Source organism: Anser anser (genome assembly GCF_964211835.1).
Source record: "Anser anser genome assembly, chromosome: 25".
Taxonomy (NCBI): Eukaryota; Metazoa; Chordata; class Aves; order Anseriformes; family Anatidae; genus Anser; species Anser anser.
In genome coordinates, this window is record NC_139746.1 from 1,267,185 (window position 1) to 1,294,997 (window position 27,813).

Below are 27,813 nucleotides of genomic sequence, written 5' to 3' on the forward strand. Positions count from 1 at the left end.
CCGCTTCTGTTTCCCAAAGCGTCCTGGTGGGTTTTTGGGGGGGCAGGAGAAAGCCGGAGCAGGTTCACATTTCTGCGGGGCTGAAATCCAGCCCGGGAACTGGGCTGCTTGGTTTTTGGACTGGCTTGCTTTTTTCATTTATTTGTTTGTTTTTTTTTTCCTTGAAAATACTGGAAGACTGAGTTTCTTCACCCTGCCCACTCGTAGCCCTGTTCCCTGCGTGGTGTGGGAGGAACAATGCCCGAATTCACCTTTTCCTGCTACTTTTATATTTCTTAGTGTAACTTTGCAAAACTCGCGCTGCTTTGGGCAGATGTCAGTGCAGGGAGCAGAGGAGCCAGGCTCTGGCTCCAGCGTGTCCCTGCTCCGTGGCGGGGGCACCCATGGGTGCTGAGGGTCTGCGCTCCCTGGCATGCCGGCAGCGATGCCGGAGTGGAAAGCAAGACAAGATCGTGATCGGGGCAGAAGGTCTGGCATGAGGGGTTTTCTCATCTCTTCTCCCACTTTGCTTCCCGAGCACCCTTCACCCAAGACCCTCTTAGGTCCTTAGAGAAATTAATTAAAATTCACACTGCTACATTAATCGTGTAGCATCACGACACTGCGCTGACCCTTAGGCAGCTCAGTCCCGGCTCCTTTTGCTGGAGCCAAACCAGCTGCATCATCCCTCTGCTGCCTTCACATGCATCACTGGGAGGAAGAGCGGTCTGGTTTGGGGTGCCCGTGAGCTCCCCCGAGGGCAGCCCTGCAATGGGACGTCAGCCCCAGCCCGGTGCCGGCTGCCCGTGGGGGCAGTTTGTGCACGGAAGCCCCTGAGAAGTTCTGGCACCCGCGGCGCTCTGTGGCTCCTCGTACTCAAGTCGGCTGGCGCGGCTCTGCCTCCGAATTAATGCGTGTGGTTGAGGGCACGTCTTACAGGATAAGTGCGTCGTCTTGAGAGCGTTCGAGATGTGAGAAGGGCCGAGTGCTGCTTCTCGGGGTGAAAGGGACCAAACTGCGGGAGGATGCCCGGCTCTGACGGTCCCGTGTCTGTGCCCAGAGCCCTGCGGGTTGGGGGCTGCAGGACCACGCTCCCTGAGGCCCAGCCTCATGGGCCAGATCCTGCCCCAGCTCGTGGTGCTGCGGGTGCATCCCCGGGGCAGCGCCTGCCCTTCTGCACCGCTGCGTTTTTGCCACCTGTTGATGGAAAACTCTCCCGATGTGCCGCGTGTCCAGGGCGCTCGGCCGCCGCACGCTGCGGATTCGGCGGGCTCGCGCCTGCATTTAAACAAATTTTGTTTTTTTTCCCCGTTATAAAGTCTTCCCTTCGCCTGCGGGAGGGTGGATTGCTGCTCTTTTTCTAGATCTGCAAACAGGCTGAAATAATAGCTGCGGGTGTACCCATTTATCTATATGTCTATCTATTCATGCATCCCATCTCATCCCACTCTGTCACCCGGTCCTGTAATATCTCAGCATCTCCCTAAAGCAAAAGATGACAATAAAGTGTAAATGGGGAGTGTTGGCTCTGGAGCATAATGATGGCAATTTAGATGCCAGCCATAATTTTTCCACCGTTGCCCCAGGTAACAGAGCAGTTGTCTCCTGTGGGAGCGCGGGCGAGCCCGGACGAGGTTACCTCCACTCTCCTGTGTCTAATCGCCGCCGCGCGTTTCTCTGGCTGTCATTTACATTTGAAAAAAGGAAAGGGAAATATCTTTAAATCAAGATGAGTGAGCCTCCGGAGGGCGAGGCTGCGCCAGCCTGGGAGGCTCCCCAGCGATGGAGGCCCTAGGCCAGCCCCAAACTGGGACCTCGAGCACCCGGGGACGACGTCGGCTGCGCGCATCGCCCCGGCCTCGGGCACGGGTTTCCCCGCAGGCGTTGCGGGGAGAGCTGGAAGCGGTTCCCTGTGGCGGGGGAAAGCAATCACGGGCGGCGGTGCTGCATGGCGATTTCCATATCGTTACCCACAACGCGCTGCCCTCCCCGGGCTGCCGGGGGCTGCTCCCCGCCCGGGCCCCGCTCGCCATAACCCCATTGTGTCGGCGCAGGGGCTGGGCGCCTTCGCGTCTCACGCAAAAAGTTGTAAAAAAAAAAAGCCGATCTCGCAAGAAACGTGGTTGGGGTTGGCGCCGCGGGCAGCCCCGGCTGCTGGCCTGGGGAGCTCCCATGGGTGCCGCCGAGCAGCGCCTGCTGGTGCGCACGGGGCTGGGGGCTGCAGGGATGAAGAAGAGCGCGGAGAGCTGGCTCTCGGGGTGCTTTGGGACCCCTGGGCAGGAGCAACGGGGTTTGTATGGGTGCTGCCACCCGAGCCTCCTGCCAGCATCGCCCCCACGTTGCATCCAGCAGCAAGGAGCCCGGGAGCGTTGGCAGCAAACCTCTGTGCTGTTGGGTGCTGGGTGGGAAAAACGCACTAACGATGAATCCAGCGGTGCTGCCCTGCTGCTGGACAGGGTTGGGGGGGACACAGGGAGGACAGAGGCTGACCCAGGAGCCAAAACTGGTGACCACGATTGAGCTTGGCAGGAGCGGGTGATCGAGGGCAGGGTGCTGGTGGCCAAGGGCTGTGGCCACGCCAGGGTTTCCCCGGCCCCGCGGAGCTGAGCCGGGCGCGCAGCCCCCGCCACGTCCCCGCCATGCGGCGCGGCCACGGGCTGCGGCGGGGCTGTCAAACGGCATTAAGCCCAAAGTAACCTCCCGTCGATGGGAGCCGTCACCGTCAGTCCAGATAACTGTAATCGAGCTGCTGAATATGTAGCTGGGATCGGAGTTTTGTAGTTGAGATAAATATTGATGTTAAAGCTGTCAGGGCTGGCGAAGTGACGCTTGATGCCGGCTCCGCCGGTTTCTCATCGCCCGTCCCGCCAGTTCCCCCTGGCCCCGGCTCTGCACGGCCCCGGGGGGCTCCACGTGTCCCGTGGTCCCCCCAAAAAGCAGGGCCCGTGCTCCGACGTGCCGTGGCTGTGACTTGCTGCCGTCAGCTGCGAGGAAAAGGGGCAACCCTGCGCTTTAGTCCCCGGGGCCGGTGCCCCGCAGGCTGGGACAAGCCAGTGGCACCCAAAGTCCCCAGCCACGGACGCACACGAAGTGGTCACCACGTCCCTGCACACCTGCCCCATGGGGGACCCCAGCGTGTGGACGTGGGGGGGCCCAAAGACCCCAACGAGAGGGGACAGCCGGTGACGCATGGTGTGGGGCCTTGGTGTTAGCGAGCAGGGGGGTTTCTGGGCGAGGTGGCTGCAGCTGGGACCTGCACACACCCAACGTGCTCTGAGACCAGAAGGCTGAGGGCCAGAGCTCACAGTTTTACTGCTTAGGTGTAAAAAAATCCATCCTGGATTTTTTTCTGGTGTAACAAATCCATCCTGGAAAATCCGTCCCTGGGTGGGCAGCAGGCACAGGGTGGCACTGGCAGCCCAGCTGGCCGAGCGGAGCAGTGACCAACAGGCACAGGGCTCAGACGCCTGGAAAACAGAAAATGAACCAAAATCCCTCCTCTGCCATCCCCGTTTTAAGGGTTGTTCCTGCTGGATGCTGCTTGCTGCCGCCTTGCCCCTGCGGCTCATCGTTGGAGGCGCTCGGCCAGCGAGGGGGGAGAGCCGAGTGCGGGTCCTCCCGTCCCCAAAAATAACTGAAAAGGGGAAAACCGTAACGGGCGTCTCCAAACCGCCTGCCTGTCCCTGCGGGGCCGTCTGGGAGCCCTCGTGTCCCACAGGTGCCGGTCCCTGTCCCTCCTGCCGCTCCCCGCGCTCCCGCGTGCTCCGTCTTTATTTTTTTAATTAGCCGATTCGCTATCTGGCGCTGAAGTGCGTTTCCAGCCACCACACTCAGGAAACCTCATTAACACAGATCAAAAGGAGCTTTTAATGATTTATAAAGGTGCAGCAGTTTGGAGAAATTAAATAATTTACGTGGTGTGTGTACGGCGGGTCCCTCAAGACCACATTACAGGCGCACCGTGAGCTGCAGCCGGAGCCGCGCCGCGCTGCCGGAGCGTGCACGGCGCTGCACGTCCCTGCCGGGGCCGAGGGCTCGTCGCCTCTGCTTGGCAGGGCTGGGAGAGCTGAGGGCAAGGCGGCTCCGTAACCCTGCCCCATGTCTTGTGCTGGCCGTCATCAGGGCTCAGCCAGGTTGGGGGCGTTGCGTTGGTGTGGTTGTCACATTTCTGCGGCGCATCGCAGCGGGGCGTGGGGAGGTGATTGTGGGAACAGAGGGGAATTGGAGAAACTTTCCCAGGTGGAAGAGCAGCTGCTCTCCCGTGGCTCTCTGGCCACGCAAAACATGTCACCAGCATGCTTACAATAAATACTGGCTCCACGGGACAGGGTGGGAGCCGATGGGGTGCTGGGGTGGGATGGCCGAGAGTAGATGGGTGCAGGCGTTTTGGTGCTGTGGGCTCCGGCTCCATCCACCCGTCGAGTCCCCGGCACAGGCGGGGGGACCCCAAAAGCTGCTCCCAGCTCCTCGTCCTGCCCTGCGTGCCGAGCACCGTGCCAGGCACTAGCTGGGGCTTCATCTGCATGCCGAGCTCTTTTGCAAACATGCAGCCCAAGTCCCCTGTGCCCCCCCCCCCCCAGCTCCGGGCACCGCACCGCATGCGGGCGCTGAATCTGGCTTCGCGCAGGACGCCGCTCCGCTCCGCGGCGTTGTAATGCAGGCTGCCCAAGGAGAAAAAAGAAACAGACGGGAAAACTAGCTTAAACGCTCCCGGCGTGAAGTCCATTGCCGGCCACGGACGTGCCAGCAACCAGCAGAGCACCAGGATTAATGGAAAAGAGCCGGAGCGCTGCGGAAAGGAGTCACGCGCCCGCGCCTCCCCCCGCGGGAGTAATTCCCCGCCGGCCCCGTGGGACGGGGGGCTGCCTTTTTGCTCCGTTTTACTGCATTTTGCTGCGTTTCGCTCGTTCCCTGGTGGGGGGAGAGGGGCTGGCGGCGGCGAGGGTGGCTGCTGGTGGCCGCTTTGCATTTTCATCAGGTCGCGCTAAAAAAAAGACGGGCGAGAGCGCGCCGGGCAGGGCTGGGGCTGTTTTCGGGGGGGTGGGGGAGGAGGGTTGCTCGGCTTTATTTTGCTCTGTAAGAGGCTTATTACTCCTGATCACGCTGTGACTATTTGAATGACGGAGAATTTCAGCAGATGAAGGTGGAAGCGAGAATTTTCTGTGCCCGGCTGCGCTGGGGCCGTGGGACCCCCGGGAGCTGGGGACCCCCGGCGCCAGCCCCCCCAGCCCCGTGCTCGAGCCCCGCGTCGCCTCCCGCCCGGCTGCTGGAGCCCGTTCCAGCCCCTTGCTCCTCTGATGGTTGCAAACCTTCTAATTTCCAGCCTCAATTTATTCATGGCCAGTTTATACCCATTTGTTTATGTGCCAACACTGTTCTTCAGCTTAAATAGCTCTTTTCCATCCATAATATCTCCCCCCCCCCCCCAACGTATTTCAGTGAGCGCAATCATATCTCTTTTCAAGCTGTTCGGGAAAGAAAAATCTGAATTATTTAACCCTTGGGACACTGGCTGGGCTTGCAGGGTGTAACCAGACCACGAGACAAATGCCCTTTGTCGGTGCACAAGGCTGCCGCGCTCCTTTGGGGCTTTTAGGGGGGGCTGCTGCTGCCTGGAGGGGAAACTGAGGCAGGGGCTGCGGGGGGCGGCTCGGGATGGGGTCTGGGTGCTGCGGTGCCCAGCACCACTGCCCGCTGGGCACGGCTGAACCACGGCAAAGCTTCGTGTCGGGCGCTTCTGTAGGGTTTTGTGGGGCAGGCAAGCGAGGGGCGCGTCCGCCGTCCTCCGAGGGTCACCGGGATGTGAATTTAGATGAGATTAACAAAAAAAAAAAAAAAAAAAAAAGAGAGCAAGCCGGAGAGCGCGTGTGCTGCCTCGGCAAATAGGGACGGGAAGGATTCAACCTCCCTGCCAGCAGAAATGGCTCGCAGGTGGGGTGCCGAGAGCCGTGGCAGGACGGGGCTGGTCCCGCCGGAGCGAAATCCTCGGCATGGCCATGCCGGTGCCACCCTGTGCGTGGAGGGGACCTGCGGGTCCCTGCCCAGCCCCGGCTTCACCCCAGGGTGGCACCTCGGGGCTGGGGGGAGCCAGGGGTGCCTCCTGGAAGAGCCCTGCCTGGACTTGGCCCCGGCAGCCACTGGGTCACTGGGCTTAGGTGCAGGATTTGGCCGGGGCGCAGCCACCCCCAGGTTCCATCGGGTTGCAGAAAAAGCCCTAAAAAAAGAAAAGTAGAGAGCGAGGGTTGGCGTGACGTCTCCCCGAAGCACCTTTGTCATCGGCTGGGCTCTTGGAAGGCTTTTTCTCCTCCCCAGTGAATGTCTGAGAGGGAGAACCTGGGCAAGGCGCCCCCACGGCCCCCAGTGCCGCCCTGTCCCTGGCCGGCACCGCGCGGGGACCCGGCGGGGGGCAGCGGGGCCGCTTGGTTCCCGATGTTTTATTCCAGGCAATTTCACTCCAATGGATTTCCGCTCTTGTCATGCAAAAGGGGCAGGCACGTGAGGGCCGGGAAAGTTCTCAATTAACGGCCAGGGGACGCGGGTGGGGAGCGAGGGCAGGGAGGTGGCACTTGGTGGGCGCTGGGGCACCCCGGGGACTCCCCCGGTGCCCCCCGCAGCCGCCCCCATGCGCGGAGCCCCCGGCAAAGGGTCCCTCGGGCTGGGGGCCGTGGGACCGGGGCAGCCCCGTCCCCTGCCCCGCAGAGCTGCCGGGCTGTCAGGCAGCGCTAACGGTAACGAATGCCCCTAATGAAGCACCCAATTAGCCGGGATCCCAGCCCTAATGGTAGCTGACAGAGCTGAAAGCCGCGCCGAGTCGATTGTCAAGCGCAGCATCCCACCGGGGTGAGCGCCGAGGCCGCTCCATTCATCTCTGTCAGGGAGAAGCGAGGCTCCCGCGTTAACCCTTGGGCGCTGGGCGAGCCCCGGGCCCCCACAGCCCCAGCACCAACGCAGGCACCCGGTAAAGGGTGAAATCCTACACGTTGTGCGGGGCCCGCGCCGGATGCGAGCAGCTCTGGGGGCACAGATCCCACAGACGGTGCCAGCCCCTGGTGCGGGTGGGTGCTGAGCACGGGGACGTGGTGCAGCTCTGGCCGCAGCGGGACGCGGGGTCCCCGCGCCGTGCAGAGGGGCTGGGCGAATGCCATGGCCAAAATTCCCAGGATTACGGCAGGATGCGCTCACGGGGGAGGTTTTCATTCGGCGTGACCTCAGCAGCCCCGGTGCGGATGGGATGCCGGTGCCCCAAAACTCCCCGGGGAGCCGTCGCGTTCCGTCCCACCGGGCTGCAGCATTTCACCGTTTTACCTTTATTTTTATTTTTTCTAACATTTTACCTCGCGGCCGGCCCACGGCAGCTCGGCACCGTACCCTGGCGGCTCAGCACCACGAGCGGGTGCCAGGCCAGGCGCACGGAGCTCACCAGGGAGCGCGGTGCTTGCCAGGGGACGTGCCGAAACTGCCCGGCTCGGCCTGTACCCCCCCTCCCCAGCTGAGATCTGCGTGTTTTTTTTTTTTATATATATTTCGAAGCAGGCGAATTAGCGATGTGCCTCGTTTAGACAGTTCAAATCCCACTCATTTTAATTAGCGCGGCCTGGCAGCCCTGCTGCGGGTATTACACGGGGCGACAGCGCGCTTTCCAGGTGGCGGGTTTTTAAAATGCTGTTGACATTTCGCGGACCGAATGACTTAAACGATAACAAATTAACAGACGGCTCCGTGCGTGCGCGCCGCTCCGTGTCTGGCTCCGCCGGAGCTCCCGCGAGCAGACCCCAGCCCGGGAGCGCGCCCGGGATTTACGGGGTGGGGAAGCAGCAGGGGGGGGGAATCGGAGCTTTAATAATAAAGCTTTGCCGGCGATGAAAAGCCAGGACGGGTCTGAGACAAAGTCACCCAGAGCATGGGGTGCACGGGGATGGATGGGGACGTGCCCTGCCCGTCCTGCCCCCAGCCCCGTCCCCGCACCGGGGCATGCCCCAGCGCCCCCCGTGCCTCCCCGCAGGGTCCCCAGGCGCCTGTCACAGCCTGTGCCGCCCCGAGCCCCGCTGGTCAGTGACACGTCTGCCACCCGCAGCTGTGGGGACGGGGACGGGGCACAGCGTCACCAAGGATGGAGAGCCCGAGCTGTGCAGGCAGCCTGACCCCATGTGCCATCGCCCTGTCCCCATGTGCCGTCGCCCTGTGCCCTTGTGCCGTCGCCCTGACCCCATGTGCCATCGCCCTGTCCCCTTGTGCCATCGCCCTGTCCCCATGTGCCATCGCCCTGTCCCCATGTGCCGTCGCCCTGACCCCATGTGCCATCGCCCTGTCCCCATGTGCCATCGCCCTGTCCCCTTGTGCCATCGCCCTGTCCCCATGTGCCATCGCCCTGACCCTTTGTGCCATCGCCCTGTCCCCATGTGCCATCGCCCTGACCCTTTGTGCCATCGCCCTGTCCCCATGTGCCATCGCCCTGTCCCCATGTGCCATCGCCCTGTCCCCATGTGCCATCGCCCTGACCCCATGTGCCATCGCCCTGTCCCCATGTGCCGTCGCCCTGACCCCATGTGCCATCGCCCTGTCCCCTTGTGCCATCGCCCTGTCCTCATGTCACATCCCTCTGTCCCTGCATCTCACCACCTTCTCCCCACATTCCATCGCCCTCTCCATAAAATATTATTTCCTTAGCTTTACGTGTGACTTCATGCCTCTGCCCCTAAAAGCGCCAGGCTGAGCAGACTTATGGCTGCGGGGGGGGGACAGTGGGGACGGGGACATCAGGGGCCATCAGGCTGGGGGGCCTGGGTCGCGCTGCGGCTGCCCCCTCCCTCCCACACACCTGCAGAGCCCCGTGCTTGTCCCCAGCCCAAGAGGCCCCCCGGGGTGGTGGGACGGGGGCTGGGGGGGCACCGTGCCGGGGCTGCGCTCTGCTCCCCCCCCGCAAAGGCAGAGCCCTCCCCCGGCCCCGGGAGCGCCCGGCCCCGTCCGTGCCATTTATCACAGCTAATCAGCTTTAATTCAGCAATTTGTCAGTCCGGCAAAAGCCCTTGGAGTTGGTTGATTTTTTTTCCCAAAAATATAATTATTATTATTATTCCCCTGATAAGCGTGGGCCCTTCTGTTACAATTGCCTTAGCTTGGGCTTTAATAACAATCATTAAAATAAATAATTTTTTTTTAAATAAAAGGAAGAGAGAAGAGCTTTTTTATTTTTTTTTTATTGTTTTGTGTGTGTTTGAAATTGTTTCCCAGTAAATCGCGGCCCTTTGTATTAATTTTACATTTTAAAATGTTACCTTGCCAGGGGCAGGGTTGGCACAACCGACTCGGAGAAGGAGAGGGAAGGAGAGCGAGCAAAGCCCTTCTCCTTAATTAGCGCCTGTCCCTGTGTGATCAGAGTGCTTATGAGGCAGGTAATGAGCCGGATGGCGGCTCCGCGTCGCCGCCCGGCTCCTTCGGCAGGGCTCAAGGACCTGAGCCCCCGTCCTGCCCCCCCCCCCGTCCCTTTTGGGGTGCCTTTTTGGGCACCGGTGGCTCTTTGGGGGCTGCCTCTGTCCCTGCTGGGGCGTGCAGCGTCGTCGGTGTGTTCGGGACATCCGTGTGATGAGTTTGAGCCAGCCTCAGCCCGGGTGCTCGGGCGGTGTCGGGGAGCACCGGGGGGTGGCTGTGGGCAGGATCGGTGCGGGGGGGGGGCGCAACGTGGGACACATATGGGACACGTCGTGGTGCTGGGGGGAGCGGTGCTGCGGGAGCCTCAAGTTAATTAGCAGAGAAAAGTCATCACAAGGGGGGGAAAAAAGGAGAAGCACCAGGTTGGCTCCTGGGGGGCGCGGGGTTGAGCTGGGGGGGGGCCCAGGGTGCCGGGGGCAGGGGCCGGGTGCTGCTGTGGGGTGGGAGCCGCCGCGCACAGGGACCTCTCCCGGATCCGCTAATCCCTTAATCTCTCCGATAATCAGTGCCAAAAACGCAAATTACAACGGGCTTGCGGCGCGCGTCGGCACTAATACCAAAAGGGCCGATGCTTATCGTGGCGAATAATGATTTTTTTGCTCCTCAGTACCGAGCGTCGCCCGGGTATTAATCCCACAACACCGAGGCGCCGGGTTTAATCTCCTGAGGTTGATGCTGGGGGGGGGGGTGCGGGGCCGGGCAGGATCAGGCCCCTTGGGGTGCAGGGTGCTGACGCCGGCTGTGCCGCAGGTTCCACCGCGGGGACTACACGGTGGAGGTGAGCATCAACGACTACCTGGACATCTACTGCCCGCACTACGAGGAGCCGCTGCCCGCCGAGCGCATGGAGCGCTACGTCCTCTACATGGTCAACTACGAGGGGCACGCGTCCTGCGACCACCGGCAGAAGGGCTTCAAGCGCTGGGAGTGCAACCGCCCCGACTCCCCCAACGGGCCCCTCAAGTTTTCCGAGAAGTTCCAGCTCTTCACCCCCTTCTCGCTGGGCTTCGAGTTCCGGCCCGGCCACGAGTACTACTACATCTGTGAGTGGGGGGCTGGTGGTGGTGGGGGGGGGGTCGAACACTGCCCCCCAAATCTGCCCCACTTCCCCTGAGCGAAGGGGAGCAGCGGCCACCCTGGCTGTCCAAAACGCTACAAAGCCCCCAAACCTGGGCACGTGGCAGGATTGGGCCCCTTCTTAATTCCCAGAGCAGCCAGGCTCTGAGGTGGCGGCAGAGGAGGATGAGGATGAGGAAGAGAGCTGCTCCAGCCTCGGGAGAATAAGCTAATGGGCTCGGATCGGGCGCTGGGAGCCTTGTGATCAATGAAGGGTAAAAAAAGTAAAAATAAATTAGAAACCGTGACCCCCGAGCATCCGCCGGTGTCACGGGGAGGCAGGGACGCCTCTCTCCTCGCTCAGGAGCTGCCCGGCCTGCTTATCTCCCTTATTATTTCTCCCCCTTTTTCCTAAAGCATCTGTTTTCAGCCCACTTAATTTGTTCCTTTTATCTATATTAAATTACCATTTCCCCCCCTCGCTCTCTCCCCCTGTAAAATGTCACTCGCGAAATAATGGCAGCTACAACTCTCTCTCCCCCCCCCCGCCCCGTTTTATTTTATTTTTTTATTTATTTTTTTTTTATTTTTAATGTCGTTAGGGAGAGATTACACAGAAGTAAATGGTGAAGCTGATCATTGCTAAACCGGTTAGGATTCATGTCATGCGGAACATTAGAAATTATGCCTCTTTGAGGAACCGTATTTAGCAGACATGAAAGAAAAGAAATTACCTCCTCCTCGCGCCCGCGGATTGGAATGCCATTAACCTCGCGGGCACGGGGACGGGGCCGCGCTCCCGCGCTGGGCCAAGGTCGAGCGCTGGCCCTGGGGACGGGGATGGGCACCACGGGCTCCGTGCACGGCGCCAGGCACCAGCGCCGTGACCTTCCCGAATTTCGGCAGTCGTGTTCCCCAACAGGGCGCTGCACGAGGGAGGAAAAGGAAGGGATAAGAAGTAACGGGTGCTCCGGCACCCGCTGCCCGGCCCCTGCTCCATCACTGGGGACGTGGTCCCGGTGTCGCTGCTCATTCTGGGGTCCCCAGAGCCTGCCGTGTCCCCCCGAGAGCTGGCGGGGAAGGGGCGCTGGTGGCCCGGGGCCGCGCGTGCCAGGCAGGGTGGCCCCTTGCTGCCGGCTCTCGCACGAGCCACATCCCAATTCCCCCTTCTTCCAGCTCAAATTAAACTTTATTGAGAGTAATGCGCTCTTCCCTTCTTTAATTCAAAAAAAAAAAAAAGAAAATTAAATTCCTATAAAAACACATATATAAAAATCACATTTTCTAATATTGCGAGGGGACTTTCACCAAGATAATTATTGCAATTACTCCCTTTGTCTCTCCCATGGAGTATTAGTTTTGCTCTGCCTTTAGCCTCATTTTGCCTGCGAGGGAGAGCCACGCAGACCTGCTCTCGCTCTCGCCCTCCTTGGTGGCACGGGGGACAGGACAGAGGCCACCGGAGAGCCGCCAGCGGGGATCAGGCTTTGGGCACACGTCGGCCGGAATCGCCCCATGCCGTGGGGCTGGGCATTGCAGACGTGGAGCCCTGTCCCCATTCCCTTCCCCGTCCCCATCCCGGGGGCTTGGGGCTGTGGGTGCGGGCAGAGCGTCGCCGCCAGCACCCCGGGGTGCCACCGTGAAACCCGGGGCTTCCCCAAGTGGTGATGGCGACACCGACACCGAACCCTCGCCCCTTCCTCCGCTCTTCCCATCCCTGCCCTCGTGTTCTGCAAGGCGTTTATTCCCGCGTGTGAGCCGAGAGCCTGCGGAGCTGCTGGAGGCAGCCCGAATATTTGCTGCAGATCGCTGCCAGCTGCACTGGGACCAGTAAAGACCCTTCACTGGGCCGCCCCGGAGCAGGGCAGGGCCAGCCCCAGCCCTCCCACTATAAAGGGTCCCTGCCCCGAGGGGGTCCCTGCCCCGAGGGGGCTCTGCTCATCCCCGCTGGGGGCTGTGGGGTCCGAGCTGATGCCTTGCTAACGGGGCTGCTTTTTTTTATCCCCTTTATGCTTCTCCGCAGCTGCTTCTCCCCCGAACATGGTGGACAGGCCCTGCCTCAAGCTGAAGGTTTACGTTCGGCCGACGAGTAAGTGAGCGCCACGGGGCCGTGGTGGGGTGGGGGCTGTGGGGTGCAGGTGCCCTGCGGGGTGGGCTGCTGGCCCCCCGGGGGCCGCTGCTTTCAGCCACTGGTGGGCGAGGGGGGGACCTCTGGTTTCTGTGGGACTTGGCTGCATAAATATGGCTTTAGAGGGAGGGGAGGTTTGGGGCAGGAGCCCCTGAGCTTTGGGAAAACGCGGACCTTGTGCCAAGCGCCGTGGTTGCATCCAGTCCCCACGGCACGCCAGGTCCTGGGTGACCCCCGGTGTCCCCAGGGTGGCACTTGTGTGTCACCGAGGTGCAGGAGGCTGCGAGCACTGGGGGGGGCAAACCCTGCTGGTGTCCTGGGGCTCGGGGGTGCCCCCATCCTGCCCAAAAAGCTCCTCCGCAGGGTCCGTGCCCGGAGCCACGGCTGGCGCAGGGCGAGCGCCTCGCCTGGGCGGCTGCCGCCTGCCGCTGGGTTTCAGAAAGGGGAAAAAAAAATAATAATCTCTGCACAGTGGCTACTTTTCAGAATCAAATAACTCAGCCATTTAAAAAAACAAATTAATAATTTTCTTCTCCTGTTAACGTGTAATTAGCAAATGGCAGCAGCTCTCCCTGGGGAAGGGCTGAGTGCCTGCGAAATGTCACCATTTAAAAGGATGTCTTTCTTTTTTTTTTTATTTGCATGGCTTTAAAATAAAACCCAATATAATGAAACCATCTGTAAAAAATCATTCTGTTTTGTTCAGGACTAGGGCATAATGGGGGAAAAAATCTCTCCTGATATAATTTTTTTTTAGTATTTTAATAATATCGGGATTTTATTATGTGGGTGCCTTGCAGAGAAGGGCTGCCTTTGTGCAGCCGTGGCACAGGCACTGCGCTGGCGGGGGGGAACGCGGGGCCCCCGGGGGATCCACTCTGGACCCTGGGACCTTTGCATCTGCAAGCACCCGGCTCTGGGTGAGACCCCACGTGAGGACCCTGCAGGATGGGGGCAGGAGGATGGGGCAGGGGCAGGCGCTGCTTTTCCTGGCGCTGGGTCTGTAAAAAATCCTTAATCCGGTGATAAACACGAGAGAGCAGAGCCCGGGGAGTGCGCTAACAGCGTTAGCCGTAATTTAACTTATTTCTGGCCACGCGCCGCTTTGCCACCCGGCGCGGTGCCGGATTGCTGGGCTGGTGTCACGCAGCTGGGCCGGATCCAGCCCCGCTGGCATCCGAGCAGTCGGGGAGGCTGCGCAGGGGACGGGGCCCGGGCGCTGCCTGACGCCACCCTGGGGTCCCCAACCCAGTGGGGTGCTGAGCATCACCCCCCTCCCCTTGCCCGCCGTGCCCCGGGGTGGTGCTCAGCGGTCTCATGCCTCCCTTCTCCTCCCTCCCGCAGACGATTCCCTCTACGAGTCCCCGGAGCCCATCTTCACCAGCAACAACTCGTGCTGCAGCCTCAGGGTGCCGCACGCCGCGCTCGTGGTGGTGCCGGTCTTCTGGACGCTGCTGGCCTCCTAGCGCCGCGGGGCGAGGTGCGGGACGGAGCGGGGCTGTGCTGCCGGCCAGGAGCCCCCCGGAGCCCCCCGCACCAGTGCAGCGCGCCGGGGGAGCGGTCCCGCACCAGCGGCGGTGGAACCGGGACGGATCCTGCCCGCGCGCCTCGAGGGCTCCCTTCCCTGCAGCTCGCTCGGCTCCGGCTCCCCCGTAGGATGTTGCTTTTTACATTTCTAGACCAAATATAGAGTCCTGATTTTTGATTATTTTTTTTTTTCCGATTTTTTTTTTTTTTTAAAAAAAAAAAGATTTTTATTTTTGTTGGCTCTCTTTTCAGTCCAGGCTTCCCCGTGTCAGACTGAACCGCACGGGGGGGCCCCGGGCGCTGAGCCCCTCTCCGGGGCCGTGGTGGCTGCGGCATGGCACACTGCCTTCGCCCGGCGAGATGGACACCGCCACGGTGCCGATGGCACGGACTCCTTCCCAGCCCGGCCGCCCCTCCTGCAGCAGGACGTCGCAGCGCACGGGGATGGGGGACCCGGACGGACACGAGGCTTCTGGGGGGGTCCCCGAGCTACGAGCCCCCTGGGGTGACCCCTCCCCATGGCTCGCACTGTGGATGTCACCTCCATCCCCATGGGGCGGCTCCGCCAGCAGCGAAGTGGCAGCACCCACGGGGAGCCCTGGGGGTTCTGGATGGCACCAGGAGCCCCCCCAGGTGCTCGGCTGGACCTGGGGCTGGAGCAGGGCCGACCGCTGCCCCCCCCGGTGCTGCATCCCCTCCGTGTCAGCCCAAGCACCGCCTGTGCCCCCCCGGGGGCTGGATTCCCCCCCAGCGCCAGGATGGAGCAGCTTTTTGGGTCTGCACCCCGTCCTCCTCGCCGCCTCCCAGGTGCTCGTGGCCCCAGGGGCTCGTCCCCAGCATCGGCCGTGGGGGGCGGACGGGGCCCCCCCTATGATTGTCCCCCCCGCTCCGCGCGGGGCTGGCACCGGGGCCGCGGCTGCGCCGGGCTTTGGCTTCTTCTCCTCTTCTTTCTTCGCATCCAAAAGGAAACCACGGAAAAACCCCATCGGCCCCGAAGCGCAGGGGGTGGGAGATGAACCAGAGAGGGGCCCGGCCCCTCCTCGCCTTAAATCCAGGACTGTGTCCCCCCCCCGGGGGGCTCACGCCGGGGGCGGTGGCCCCGGGACGCCGGCTTTGCCCGCACCGAGCCCTTTCCACGGACCTTTTCCAGCCCCGTCTCTTTTCTCCGCGGGGGCCCGGGGGCCGCTCCGCTCTGTAAATACAGCCGGCAGGCGCTATACTGTGAGCGTTTTTTTATGTATTGTTGAGAATGAATTTTATGGAAGGGTTTATTTTATTTTTATTTGATTATTTTTATTTTTTAGACTAGGACGCTGAAATCTCGCAATAAGCTCATCTCAACCATCCAAAAAAAAAAAAAAAAAGAATAAAATTACAAAACGACGATTAAAAAAACCACATTCCCCGCCACCGCCCCCCCCCCCGTCCTGTCGCCTTCCCCCCCCCCCCCGTCCCCCTGTGTCTTGACCAGGTCGTGGTTCTTGAAGGCGAGCGAAAGCATCGTGGTTCTCCTGGCACCGGTACCCCGGGGGTGAGGGGGGGGCCGGGGGCCGTGCCCAGGCACCGCTCCAGCACCGCCGGGCTCGCAGGGGAGTGGCGACGGCAAAACCTGGCCTTCGGTCTGTGTTTTATATATATATAGATTATATATATAAATATCTATATTGTGTACAGCGACTGTGAGAGAGTTAAAAGCAAAGTGAGGCAGCAACACTTGCAGGGAGCTCTGAGCAGAGGCGAGGGTTGGGTGAGGGCTGGGGGGGGGGTTGCTGGGGTCGGTTTTTCCCTTGGGAGCAGCCCGTTGTCGGCGCTGGTTTTGCGTGTTGGTCTCCGTCCCGCCTAGCTTCGTCCTTAGCCACGCCGCTTTCGTCCTCGACGTCGTGCTGATGGTAACCGGATCACCACCTGATTTGGATTCTGTATTTTTTTATAATAAAATAAAAATAAATGTCATGTGAGGCCCTTGCTTTCGAGAAGTGCCTTTCCCTCCCGCCGCCGCCGCCGGGCTCCGATCCGAAATGCGCCACCGGTCCGGCCACCAGCGGCACTGGGAGGCACTGGGAGGCACTGGGGTGCAGCGGGGCGGCCGCGCTCGGCTCCTTCCCCGCTCCCCGCGCCGCCCTCTCCGCTGGTGCAAGGGGGCCGTGCCGCCAGACCGCTCTGCTGGGTGGTGCGTTAATTACGGGAAGGATTTAATTACTGTGTTAATGAATAATAATGGATATTAAATTAATTAATATGCGATTGTTGATAGTACTTAATGATTGGAGGCAATGCAGCCCGGTGGGTGGGCGCTGCGGGCTGGGACGTGGCGCTCCGGCATCTCCCCAGGCGCTCGCCCGCCGCTGCCTCAGTTTCCCCTTGTGCTGCATTGGGCCAGTGCCTGGCGATGTCCCCAGGGGCCACCAAACCTGGGGCAGGGTGCTCCGAGGGGCATCACGCGCGTCCTCGGGGGCATTTTCCTAACCCCATGGCAGCTCCCACCGTGAGCCACCTCCCCTGGCAGAGCAGCGCTCGCACCGGGCGCCCGCCCGCGCTTGTTTGTCGCAGCCCTAAATAACTTTTTTGTGCGGCCCATGCTAATTTCCAGCGTTTAATGCATATTTCAGCATAATTAGCAGAATAGGAACAATCCGCTGTTAATTAATTCAGGCTCGTGCAGCTGATCCGAGGCTCTGAAGTTTGCCACAAGAGGGTGAAAGACTCATTTTGCTTTTTAATAAGGGCCATCTGTGTGCCAGGCGCGGGGAGCGACACCAGCACCGACCGACGGGGATGCGAGGCCCGCGCCGCTCCTCTCCTCGCCCCGGCAAACCCTGCGCCGGGCTGGGAAACCGCAAAGTGCCGGAGAAAGAGCCCGGCAGGGACGTGGGGAAAAAGGGAGGTTTTCAGCCCGACGCCGTAAGTTTTTTTTTTGAGGCCTGACTCATGATTTTTTTAACACGTGGGGTTGGAAATACGGAGTTAAAAATAGCAAGCTGGCAGGCGCAAGGCTGAGACGGATCATCGTTAGTAATTAATTAATGGAGTCATGGATTTTTAAGGCCTGAAAGGGCTCATTTTGATCAGCCCGCCTGTCTCTTTGGCAGTGGCATCGAGCTTTGATTTAAGGACCCACAGTGATGGAGAGCCCCCAGCGTCCCGCTCCAGGCAGCCCGGTGAGCACTGGCCACCAGCCCAGTTTGGGTTATATTTAACCCAGGGCCATGGATGGGTCACGGCCCCGTGGGGCTGGTGGGTGGCTGAGAGCCTGGGGCTGGAGTTGGGGGCTGGCTCTGATGCCCACAATGGGCACCCCTCATCCTGGATTTGGGGCAGTGAGCGCTCTGCGGGCAGTTGGAGACCCCCAGTACCACCCCTGTTGGGTCCCCCAAGGGTCTGGGGTCTCTTGGGCAAAAGGGAGCGGGGATGCACAAGGTGAGTGACTTGGCCGGTGGGGACGTGGTGGCTTTGCCCATCTGCAGGACCTGGGAGCTCCTTTTCTCTGCTCTCCCAGGTCCCAGCCTCGCGTCCCCTTCCCGAGCATCGCTGCCTCTCGCGAGGCGTCGGAGCTGCGTGGGGAAGCTGCTGCGTCCTTAAAAGCTGGAGGCTGCTACGCGCCAGGTGGGGAATAACCAGCTGAAGCAGATGGGCTGTTAAGAACCAGACCCTGTTTTCGTGTTTCTCTTTCCTTATTTGAAGTGTCTGGCGCTGTTGGGAAACAGAGAATTCCTCCGCACGCTGACCCGCAGAAATGAAACACGTCTTAAATCTCCTCTCCGCGCTAACCGTGGCAGCGTGCGGGAAGGGAACGGACACGGCCCCCGCGTGCCCGCTCACGGTGGGGCTTCTCGGGGGGCCGCTCTGCACCCCAGCCGGGTCTCCCAACCCGCCGCAGGTCCCCGCGGCCCCAGGGCTGATCCCACCTGGTTTCACCCCCAGGACCCCGAAATAGCCTTGTTCCTGGGTGCAGCCTAGGTTAGCTGGAGCCCAGGCAGCGCTTGGAGCCCAGCAGGGTCAGGATGGGGCAGAGGCTCTGGTGGCAGCGCTGGGCTGAGCCCCGTTGGAGCAGGCGGCAGCGCAGTGTCCAGGCCAGCAGCGAGAACTTGGCTTTGTTGTGCAGGATCGATGCTGGCCAGGGGGGTGGCAGCCCCCGCACCCAGCTGTGAGGGTCCCCCCCCCGAGCGTCACGTATGGCTGGTGGTGTCTGAAATGGGTTTTTTACGGGCCTGAAGCTCGTCTAGCACTAATTTTACTTCGATGCCACTCTCGTAATTGAAGCTGCGGGCAGGGACCGGCTGGCGGTGGCACGCGGGGTGGTGCCACCCATGTCCTGCAGCCCTGGAGCGGCACGTCCCGTGCTTGTGTGAGCAAAATCCCCAGCTCGAAGCGTGGCTTTGGGCCCGTTTGGGGCTGCCTTCCTGCAGGGAGCAGTGAGCTCCTCGCTGCCCCGGGCGCTGCTCAGACCCCTCCAGGCTTTTCCAGCCCCTTTCCAGCTTTGCAGCCCTGAGGCTTCCTGCTCGGGTTTCCAGGCTGACAGATGCGCGGCCTCGCCTCCGCGCCGCGGCGAGGGATGATTTACTCTGGGATGTGGCTGTGCCAATTAATCAGGACCACAGCGCTCGGTGTGCCCACAGGGGGCCGTGGCCGTGCTCTCCTCCAGGTGCTGGGGAGGGACGAGGGAAGCGCGTGGGGACGAAGCCGGTCCCCAGCTCCTCTTTCCCCAGGTGCCTTCAATCCCCAGCGCCTCCGGCTCAGGACCCCATGGCAGCACCACGGGGCCAGCACCTGCCGAGCTCACCGCATGCACCTCTCCGAGGCGGGCAGCTGAATCTCAACATTTCAGCATTAATCATCTTTCTTTTTCTTTCAATCCCATAAAGGTGCGAGGTGCAGATGGGTTACGGCCACAGGTGGTGTGGGGTCTGGGGGTGCCCCCCTTGTCCCTGTGTTATCGGCCAGACTTACACCTCGGTGGGGATCAGGATCCGGCCAGCACCGTGCCGCTTCTGGAGCCTCTCCCTTCCCTTCTCTCCTTGCTCCAGCTCTAACAGCCTGAAGGCGAAATACAGCTGGAGGCTGGAGCCTCCGCTGGGGCAGCGCCTGGCCCCGCTGTGCCCTGCCGTGGGGTTTCCCTGATTTACGCCACCGAGGGGCCGGCCCCGTGCCTGGAGGGGAACGCTCACGGCCCGAGGCTGTCCGGGGCTGAGCGCTCCCCCGGGGCTGCTCGAGGCAGAGGCTTCCAGCTCCTGCGAGCCCTGCGCCGGGAACACCCCAGCTAAAAATAACTGCAGGCACTGCGTGATTCCCCAGCCTTCCCGGTGTTTTAATTCCCCCACCAAAACGTGTCACGCGTCCCCTCCAGGCCACGAGCTCCCAGCTGCAGCAGGACTGTGGGGCTCACCTCGGTGTCCCCCGGTCCCATCCCGAGCAGGGGACCGCGGTGACCCGCGGTGCCCTGCACTCACCAGCACCTCCCGGGCCCTGCCACGTCCCCACTCCTCGTTTTCTGTAACCTGCCTGTCACATCTGCACTTTATTCCCTGCCTCCCCTCCCTCCGCTCCTCTCCCCGGCCTTATCTCTTGATAGGTACAAGCGATACAACCAGAAACGTCCGTGTAACAAGCTGCCGGCTGCCGGGCACCCAGGAAAACACCAGCTCGGGGGGATGATTTATGAAAATAGCACGGGAGAGGGAAGCGGCGAGTTTGCCGGGGTGTAGCAGCAGGATGCAGGTAGGAGGAAATAACGACTGCCTGCTCCTGTCCCTGCTCACCGGGCAGCACCAGCACCTTTGATCCCCGGCTGATCTGTATGCGGGGCCGTGCTGGGCACGGGGGCGATGCGCGGCGGCGAGGACACGGCACGCATCGGGGGGGCCGCCGGCGCGCTGCACTGCAGAGCCCCCGACGGGCTGTCCCTCTGCGGCCATTGATTTCCATGAAATAAGCCAGCCGGGTGTGTAATTGTGTACAGATAGCGCAGCCTCCTTTACATGCCGTTCTGCAGGGCCCTCGCTAGCAGGAAATGAAACTTTTCAGGCCGCTAGACATTTAGTTCGGTTCTTGAGCTGTTAATTCCCCCGCCCCGGCGTCGCGAGCAGGGAGGGGAGCTCTCGCACCTTGCGGGCAGGGGACAGCGGCGATGCCACCCCAGGGGACAGCAGTTGGGACCCTCCTGCCCCTTTGTCCCCATCCCACTGCCGGCTGTGATTCTGCCCCCTCCAAGCCCCAAGGGCCTGCGGGGGGGGGGTCGCTTCCCTGTGGCACGGAGCGAGCATCCGCTCCCCTCTGCGCGCTCCTATCTCGCAAGGTAACCGGCATTATATCCGGACCAATTGCTCCAGCATGATCCTCCTGAATGTTGCACAGCATGTACACGGCGTCTTATGTAAAATACATGCCCCTGGGCGAGCCTTTTAATAGCAATGTCTCCTGCCTGGGGGACGGGGGGGGCCCGCTCTCTGCCACGGCGGTGCCAAGAAATGATTGAAAAGTTGGGGCTCGCCATGGGGAACACCCCGCTGGGGGGAACAACGTGTTTTCATTTCCCTGCCAGGTAACAAATGAAAAGAATTGCAATGAATGCTAATGGCCGGGGAAGCGCCTCGCTCGCTCGGGAGGACGCTGCGGGGCCGGGAGCCGCGGGCACAGCCCAGTTTTTGCAGGCAGGAGCCGGCCGTGCGGAGGGCGATGGGACTGCGGATACCCTGGCACTCAGCTCCTGCACCAGTGTGTGCTGAGCTGCTGCACCAAAACCGTTCCTTTTGCAGCAAAGCAGAGCCGGGGGGGGGATACATTGTCCCCCCCAGGCTCCTGTGCTGACTTTTGCAGCGCACCCAGGGCTGGGAGCGTGCGAGCCCTGCATTTAACCAGGTCCTCGCAGGCGGCGGCGAAGGGCTGTGCCAGGCTGAGCTGTTTGTAAATGTAGCCGGTCTGGTAAGCAGGAGGGTAAACACGGATGAATAGCCTTCATCCACTCCAGTAAATATTTTATATCACACACCAAGAAAAGACACTCCTATTTAAATGATTTATAAAGGAAGATCATGTAGAGGTTTCTATAAAATATGTAGGGCTCCTAATCCCGACATCATCAAGCAAAGAGGACTGAAATCATATATTACCTTTTCAACAGCCTTGCCGGCTGCAGGGATACAACTGACAAATAAAAGTGTGTTTACAGCTTTTGGGCTCCTCCGGGGAGAAGTAAATCACAGCGGGGGTGGGGAAGGGGAAAGGAAGCCGGAAATTAAGTGGCAATTTCTGTCCGTCACAGGGCGCGGGGCAGAGGGGCACCGGCATCGCTGCACCCCGGCATCCCCGCTCCTGGGTGCAGCAGTGCCCTGGGCGCAGCGATGCTCTGGTGCAGCAACGCTGCAGGTGCAGTGATGCTCCCAGGCCATGACAGTCAGGTGCAGCCATGCTCACCCCCCAGCACTGGCCGGTCCCCCAAAAGGATGAACACAATCTGCAAAACCCTCCAGGGTACCCAGTGCAGCACCTAAGCACAAAGCAAGCAAGACCATGCCCTGCTCCCTTGGCAGCAGGGCCAGGCTGACTGCAGCCATCAGGGATGGAGTTTCACACAGGCACCAGCAGAGTCAGGATGCGTCCCGCAGGGATATGACCCTTTTAACCTTGGGCCCTCTCCTTTCTCCCCCACACCTCCGCGGGATGCTCCCCATCTCCCCGCCGCTCCCGCTCCTCGCTTTGGGCTCATTTGGCTGCCGGCTGCGGCCCGGAGCAGCCCAGTTCCCGGGGGGCAGCTGCGCCCCGGCTGATGGCACGTATGGTGCGCGGTGCGCGGTGCACGGTGCACGGCGCGCGGTGCGCAGCCCAGACCTTGGCAGCGGCGGCGGCGATTTTGCATGCAGCCGCGGGAGCCCCGCGCGCCGCCAGCCAATGAGGCCCTCGCCGGCGCGTTATTAAGGGATTAGCAAGTTGTCTTGGCTCTCAATTGTAGATAAGTGCCGCATTTTGTATTATCTTTTCACACTGCACCGCGAAGGATGACAAAGAGACAACATGGGTGTCATGGCCTTCAGCATATCATTAAGGGTAATTTGGCTTGCGGGGAGGGGGGGGCGGGCGGGAAGAGAGGGAAGGGAGAAGAGGAGGAGAGAGAGGAGAGGGAGAACCAGCCCCGGAGGAGAGAGGGGATTAAGAAGGAAAAAGAGGAGATTAGGAGGGAAACGTGAGCGGTGCTGGGAGCCGGCGGGCAGGGGCTGCTGCTGGGACGAGGGACAAAGCCGCGGGGCTGGGCCGAGCGAGGTGCCAGATGCAGCCGCCTTCGCGGCCCCCTTCCCGATTTCCTGGCACGGAGGAGCCCAAATCCACGCAGCCTCCACCGCGTGCCTTAATCCACAACACATGCAGCTGCCCAGCCCGGTGCTGCGTGCGCTATGATGCACGGCGGCGGAGCCGGGTGAACTCCTGTCCCCCCTGCACGCCCCAGTGCCCGATGCCATCGGCCGGGACCCCGGGGAGCAGTTCCTGGGGCAGCCCCGGCCCCGCTTGGCCCCGTGCTGGCGCTGCCGGCCTCGCCGGGAGCCTGCTCCCCTCCACGGGGCAGCCACGGCAGCAGGAATCCAGCAAAGCCCCCCCTGGGCCTGGGAGAGCTCCGGAGAGCCTGGAGAGCCTGGGCTCTGCCGGTCAATCAATCAATGGGGGATGAAGGCGCCGGTATCGATCGGGGGAGATGGCTTTGCAGAGGCCGCGTAATGGAAACGTGCGTCTGGAGACAGCCAAACGGAGCGGCCGGTGCCACGGGCTCCGCCACGAGGGGACGCAGGGCTGGTTGCAGGAGGAGGAATTCCCCCTGCCATGGCCTGCACCCACCCAAACCACACTCCGGCCCCTTCTTGGGCCCTTTGGGGGCAGGTGCCAGCCCCGGGGGACGCAGCCGGGCAGGACCCCGCAGCACACCGGCACCTTCCTCCACCACAGGGACCAGGGGAGGGGGACGGGGGGAGATGGGGATGGGGACAGAGCATCCTCCCCAGCCGCCCCCTGCCTCCCCTCCCCTTCTGATAATCCTATTTTTGAACCAGGGGATTAGGATCAATACTTCACTCCTAATGCTGCGGTAATACAGTGTTACACCGCCAGCGCCAGTTCCCTGCTGAAACACTTAAGGTAGTTTAAACCCATTTGTGCTGGGGAGTGCCGTGAATTCACAACGAGGTGTGTGTTGGTTTTTTTTTTTCTTTTTTTTTTTCACGGCAGAGGCAGAGCCGTAGCGGTGGCGTGGCGGGTGCTGGCCCTGCTGCCACCTGCTCTGGCCAAATCCAGCTCCCCCGTGGTGCTGAGGAGCAAAAGTAATGGGGGGGCTCAGCCCAGAGCCCTTGTGCAAATGCCCCTCGTGCAACGGAGCCCTCGTGCAAACAGTCGTGGTCCCCGTGCTTTGGGACGGCTCCGGCGCAGGGCGCAGAGGGGAGCCTGGTGATGTTTCGCTCCAGATTGGCTGAGCGGTTTTGAGGCGAAGTCCCAGGGAATAGAAACACAAATATTTCCATCCAGTGCTATAATTATGAATTAGAGCAAAGCTCTGTCTTTATTAGGTGCTAATAGAGATAAAGGGGGTTTTGAAATGCAAGGCACAGCTATATAAATGCTAATTCACCCAGAGACCTCCTCTCTCCCCAGACCGCAGAGTTCCAAGGCAACTTCTCACCAAAAAAAATACGGATGAGCAAACTCCAAGAAACCATCTCGGCAACTTAATTAAGTTTGTTTAACGACACAGCCTTTCCCCTCTGCCCTGGCCAGGCGGGACCATGGAGCAACCTGGGGCTGGGGCCGCTGCAGCTGCTGCTGGCCGGGGTACACGGGGCACCCCGAGGGGCTCCTGGTGTCACCCCACGGCGCTGTCCTGCTGCATCATCCTGGGTCCCCTCGTGGCACGTGGGTGCTGGTGCCATCGTCCCCTGTGCACACACACGTGTATTGCAGCATGCACAGGTGTGCACATACTGCAGGCTGCTCTTACGTGCATGCACACACTGTTGCAGAACGCACACACGCATTGCAGCACACACGCGTTGCAGCACGCGCGTGTTGCATCAGGCACACTGCAGGAGCAGCAGTGCTGCGAAGCACCCCTGTGCCTGCCCTCTGCCCTTCCTCGCTGCACCAAGGCAGGAGGAAGACAAAGCACGGCCACGAGGCCAGGAGGAGCAGCTGTGGAAACCCACGGCCCCGACACGCTGGAGCTTTTGTACAGCTGCAGCAAGCGGCTTCTCCCCCACGTTTCCACCAGACCCCAACCCCACGCAGGCGTTTCTGCAGGGCAGAGCCAGGGCACGGGGGGGCCGGGGGGGGGGGGGTCAGCGAGCATCCTGCAGTGGCTGCGAGCCCGGAGAGCCCTGATTTAATCAGGAGATGATTGGGGAAAGGCAGCAGACCCTTTAGCAAACGCTCCTGCCTTCAGCAGGGCTGTAAGTGCTTAAAAGCTTTCAAGGTGGGTTATTAGGGAAATGAGTGGCATGGATCCTAATGAAGGGAAAGCGAGGCTCGATAGCACTCATCCTGCCTTTTATAATCAGCCGATCAATCCCGGCTCCCGTTCTGCTTCTGGCTCCTCTTTTCCAGGGAACTTCTCCCGGCGCGCGGCGGCGATACCGGGAGGATTTATTTGCCCGCCGGGTGTGCGCAGCGAGCTGCCGACGGCCCCGGCCTCACCTGGTGCCCTCCATCCCTCTCGCTGTCGCCCCAAATATGTATTTTTCAATTTTCTTCCGCATCGATTTTCAATCAGGTGCAGAGCAACGAGACAATCCAGGCTGAGCCGGCCGGGCTCTGGCCGCCACTCAGCGGAAAAGTGATCACCGCAATTAGCGGCCGGCCTCGCCAGCAGCCCCCGCAGAGGCTGCGCCTCTCGCTCAGCACCCTCCGGGCCTCCCTCGGCCACAGCTCCTGCTGCTGCCCCCCCAAATCCTGGCCGGTTCTCAGGGTGCTGAGCTCCCGCTCAGGGAGGCTGCAGGATGCTCGTGAGCAGTGCTGGCTTACGCCAGTGAGGATCCGGCCCCGCCATGCTCAGAATAGTTTTCAATTAAAACAAAAATATCCTATAATAACCCACAGAGGGGTTTTTATTTCCTTCCCATTTTTTTTTCTTTTTTTTTTTTTTTCCGAAATAAATCTATTATGAGGAGCTTAGAGCTGTATGTAAAACCGGCAAGGGACAATTTGAGGATTAGGGATCGGAACTGTCCTGGTGTGACGGGCGAAGAAAGGAAAATCCTGCAGAGCTGGGGGGGCGGCGGCGGCGTGGCCAGCACGGGGCAGACGGGGGAGCCGGCGGGGGGGTCCCGGTGACGGCTCCGCCAGCAGCGCAGAGACCCCAGGGGGGGTAAAAGGGGCCTGGCACGGTCCCCCCGGACCCGGAGCCGCTACCTGCCTGCCAGCAGCGTGGTTTAGCATAAAAGTCGTTTTGCTTTTGGCCCCCCCCGACTGCCGCGCTCCCGTCTCCAGGCAGCCGAGAACTTCCTCGAGCGCCGGGCGAAACCCACGGGCTGGGTGCAGATAGCTGTGCAGGGTGACGAGCGTTTCACCCCCTCCGTCAAGGATAATTGGCTTGTTTACCATTTCCCTGACCCCAAAAAGACAATGAAATTGTGCGCGAAACCAATAGATTTTAGCTGCATGCCCGCAGAGAGAGAGGAGACATAAATAAAAGACAGAGAGGGAGTCGTGTGGCGGGGATGGATAATGAATCCCTAATGGGAGCGATGCTCGCAGCGCGAGCCGGGGCTTTTGGGGACCAACGTTTGCTTTCCTGTGAGGCTGGCCGGGACGGTGTGCAGCGCTCAGCCTGCTGTGCGGGGCTGCTTTGGGTGAAAACGCAGCGATTTGGGCTCAGCCTGCTGCCAAGGGAGGGCGGCCAGGGCAGGGGCTGCGGGGACAGGGCCGGGAGCACCAGCAGGGGACAGCCGCGGCACGAGGGGACCCACCACCCTCCTCGTCCCACACCCCAGCCCCACGTGTGACGAGGAGCAGTGTCCCCAGGGTGGCTTGTCCCATCAGTGGCCGTGTCCCTGCACCAGCATCCTTGGAGCCCCTTTCCATCCTCCTGCCTTAATGCACCACCTCTATTTATTCTGCTCCTGTAACTGTAAAATTGATTTCCTTGCAACACGACGCTTGTCTTTCACTACTGAACGCACCCAAATGCTCCAACATAAGACACTGGCAATTTTTAATTAGTTTCCTTTATACCTCTTGCCTCCCAGAGCAGGCATGTGGAACTGGAACAGGGGAGCCCAAGAAAGGAACAGGATCCAGAGACGACAAACCCACTCTTTATTCTTGATATGATTATTAATAATACACGCGGGTTACCTAACGAGGCAGATGGGCTGCTTGGGCGAGGAGGGCAGGGGCAAGCGGCAGCACGTGCAGGGAAGTGATTACGGGATCTGAAAGCTGCAGGGCTGGAGAAGCCTCTTCAAGTCTCTGAGTACGACCTCAAGGCAGCTCACTGCCCCAAGGTCCCATCTGTAGCCAAGCTCCCCCAAACCAGTCCAGCTCTGGTGATCACATCCCTGGCACAACTGGCAGCGATCTGCCTTCCCCATCCCATCCCATCCCCATCCCATCCCGCCCTGTCCCATCCCATCCCATCCCATCCCATCCCATCCCATCCCATCCCATCCCATCCCATCCCATCCCCATCCCATCCCAATCCCCATCCCATCCCATCCCCATCCCATCCCATCCCCATCCCCATCCCATCCCCATCCCATCCCCATCCCCATCCCCATCCCCATCCCATCCCCATCCCATCCCATCCTATCCCCATCCCCATCCCCATCCCATCCCCATCCCAACCCCATCCCATCCCATCCCCATCCCAGCCCCATCCCAATCCCATCCCCATCCCCATCCCATCCCATCCCCATCCCATCCCCATCCCATCCCCATCCCCATCCCCATCCCAATCCCCATCCCCATCCCATCCCCATCCCATCCCCATCCCCATCCCCATCCCATCCCCATCCCATCCCCATCCCATCCCCATCCCATCCCATCCCCATCCCCATCCCCATCCCATCCCATCCCCATCCCCATCCCCATCCCCATCCCATCCCATCCCCATCCCATCCCCATCCCATCCCCATCCCCATCCCCATCCCATCCCCATCCCCATCCCATCCCATCCCATCCCATCCCCATCCCATCCCATCCCATCCCATCCCATCCCATCCCATCCCATCCCATCCCATCCCATCCCATTCCCCATCCCATCCCCCTCCCATCCCATCCCATCCCAATCCCCATCCCAATCCCCATCCCCATCCCCATCCCATTCCCATCCCCATCCCCATCCCATCCCCATCCCCATCCCCATCCCATCCCAATCCGCATCCCATCCCCATCCCCATCCCATCCCAATCCCCATCCCATCCCCATCCCCATCCCCATCCCCATCCCCATCCCCATCCCATCCCCATCCCATCCCCATCCCCTCCCATCCCCATCCCCATCCCATCCCCATCCCCATCCCATCCCCATCCCCATCCCCATCCCATCCCATCCCCATCCCCATCCCCATCCCATCCCCATCCCGGACCCAGGGGCTGTCAGAGCCCCTCGAAGGCAGGCACACGTGGATGGTGCCAGCTGCGAAGGACTAATTAAAAGAGCCCCACCTCCCACCATGCCCCCCTGATAACGAGCCAGGGTTATTAAAGCATTAAGGGCAGGGCTGGAGG

General features: G+C 61.1%; 1 protein-coding gene and 1 long non-coding RNA gene across 3 annotated transcripts in view; both read left to right on the top strand.

The window, feature by feature from the left end:
• EFNA2 (ephrin A2) overlaps positions 1-16,084 on the top strand; it is a 42,523-nt gene extending 26,439 nt beyond the window's left edge. Inside the window, exons 2-4 of the mRNA XM_083811045.1 lie at positions 10,159-10,451; positions 12,488-12,553; positions 13,937-16,084. Coding sequence (XP_083667171.1) covers positions 10,159-10,451; positions 12,488-12,553; positions 13,937-14,058 — 481 coding nt within the window. The 3' untranslated portion in view covers positions 14,059-16,084. The remainder of the gene's footprint in view (positions 1-10,158; positions 10,452-12,487; positions 12,554-13,936) is intronic.
• Positions 16,085-17,290: 1,206 nt separating this feature from the next.
• LOC310886458 lies at positions 17,291-19,781 on the top strand. 2 transcript variants are annotated; one of them, XR_014575325.1, is made up of 3 exons: positions 17,291-17,536; positions 17,616-17,722; positions 18,982-19,781. It is a non-coding gene; the product is annotated as an uncharacterized lncRNA (long non-coding RNA). The 2 variants fall into 2 exon arrangements; XR_014575324.1 differs by having other exon boundaries at positions 17,616-19,781.
• Positions 19,782-27,813: the final 8,032 nt, after the last annotated feature.